Source organism: Vollenhovia emeryi, unplaced genomic scaffold (genome assembly GCF_000949405.1).
Source record: "Vollenhovia emeryi isolate VEMERY1.0 unplaced genomic scaffold, V.emery_V1.0 DF951597.1, whole genome shotgun sequence".
Lineage (NCBI taxonomy): Eukaryota > Metazoa > Arthropoda > Insecta > Hymenoptera > Formicidae > Vollenhovia > Vollenhovia emeryi.
Window position 1 is genome coordinate 1 of NW_011954769.1, and position 1,078 is coordinate 1,078.

A 1,078-nucleotide genomic window follows, 5' to 3' on the forward strand; every position below is an offset into this window, starting at 1 on the left:
CTCCAGGCGAATCTCAACCACGCCCGCCAGGCTCAGGATCTGTTCCTCCACAGCCTGGCGGAGCGTGGTTGCGGACTTGGCATCGTCGCTGAGTATGCCAAACACGTACCGTGTTCCTAAGAGCCCCTGTTGGGCGGGGAGCACGGACGGCTCGGCGGCGATCGTCTGGAGGAGAACGGGGGAGCGGGCTCCCCCCTTCTCGAAACTCAAGGCCGGGGAGGGCTGGGTGGTGGCCAAATGGGGGCCCCTGTTTGTAATTGGGGTCTACCTGAGGCCCAGCCTTACCCGTGCCGAAGCGGACGCGAGACTTGAGGAGCTGGAGGACTTGGTCCGGGAGTATCTCCCCGGACCGATCCTGGTCGCCGGGGACTTCAATGCCAAATCGGCACTTTGGGGTTCCCGGCGGCCGGACGCCAAGGGGGCAGACGTGGAGGCCTGGGCCGCGCGCCTAGGCCTCCACCTAGAAAACGTAGGGAACGTCAGCACCTGCGTAAGGCCGCAGGGGGAGTCAATCGTCGATTTGACGTGGACTTCCCCTGCGGCCGCGAGGAGGATAAGTGGATGGGGGGTGGTGGATGGCCTTGAGTTGCTTTCCGACCATCTTCCCATCCACATAAAGTTCGCATGGGAGAATGGGAGGAAGAGATCGCAAGAACGAATGGTTAGGTGGAGGGCAGATAAGTTGGACCCGGACAAACTTAAGGAGTCCCTAATCGCGGCACTGTGGGCGCAGCCGGACCCTGCGCCCACAGTGGAAGAGGAGGCTAGGTGGGTGCAGCGGGTGCTGACGAGTGCGTGCGACGCCGCTATGCCGCGCGCCAGGTTCGTCGCCCGCAGGGCGGCCTACTGGTGGTCGGAAGAGATAGACGCGCTGAGGAAATCCTCGGTGGCTGCCAGGAGAGCCGTCCTGCGGGCCAGAAGGAGGAGGGGAACTCCACCTGCGGAGGAGGAGAGATTCGTGGAGGAGTACCGCCAAAGAAGGAAAGCTTTGCGGGCGACAATCAGGACTGCCAAGGAGAAAGCGTGGGAGGAGCTAATAAGCTCCCTTAACGAAGACCCTTGGGGGCGCCCCTATAAA

The 1,078-nt window shown here is 62.8% G+C and overlaps 1 protein-coding gene across 1 annotated transcript; it reads left to right on the top strand.

Annotated features, from left to right (window-relative positions):
• Positions 1–94: 94 nt before the first annotated feature.
• Positions 95–1,023, top strand: LOC105558697 (the record flags this gene model as incomplete). The annotated part of the gene is made up of 1 exon (XM_012006563.1): positions 95–1,023. A coding segment is annotated over exon 1 (929 nt), but the record flags the coding sequence as incomplete, so codon positions are not given.
• Positions 1,024–1,078: the final 55 nt, after the last annotated feature.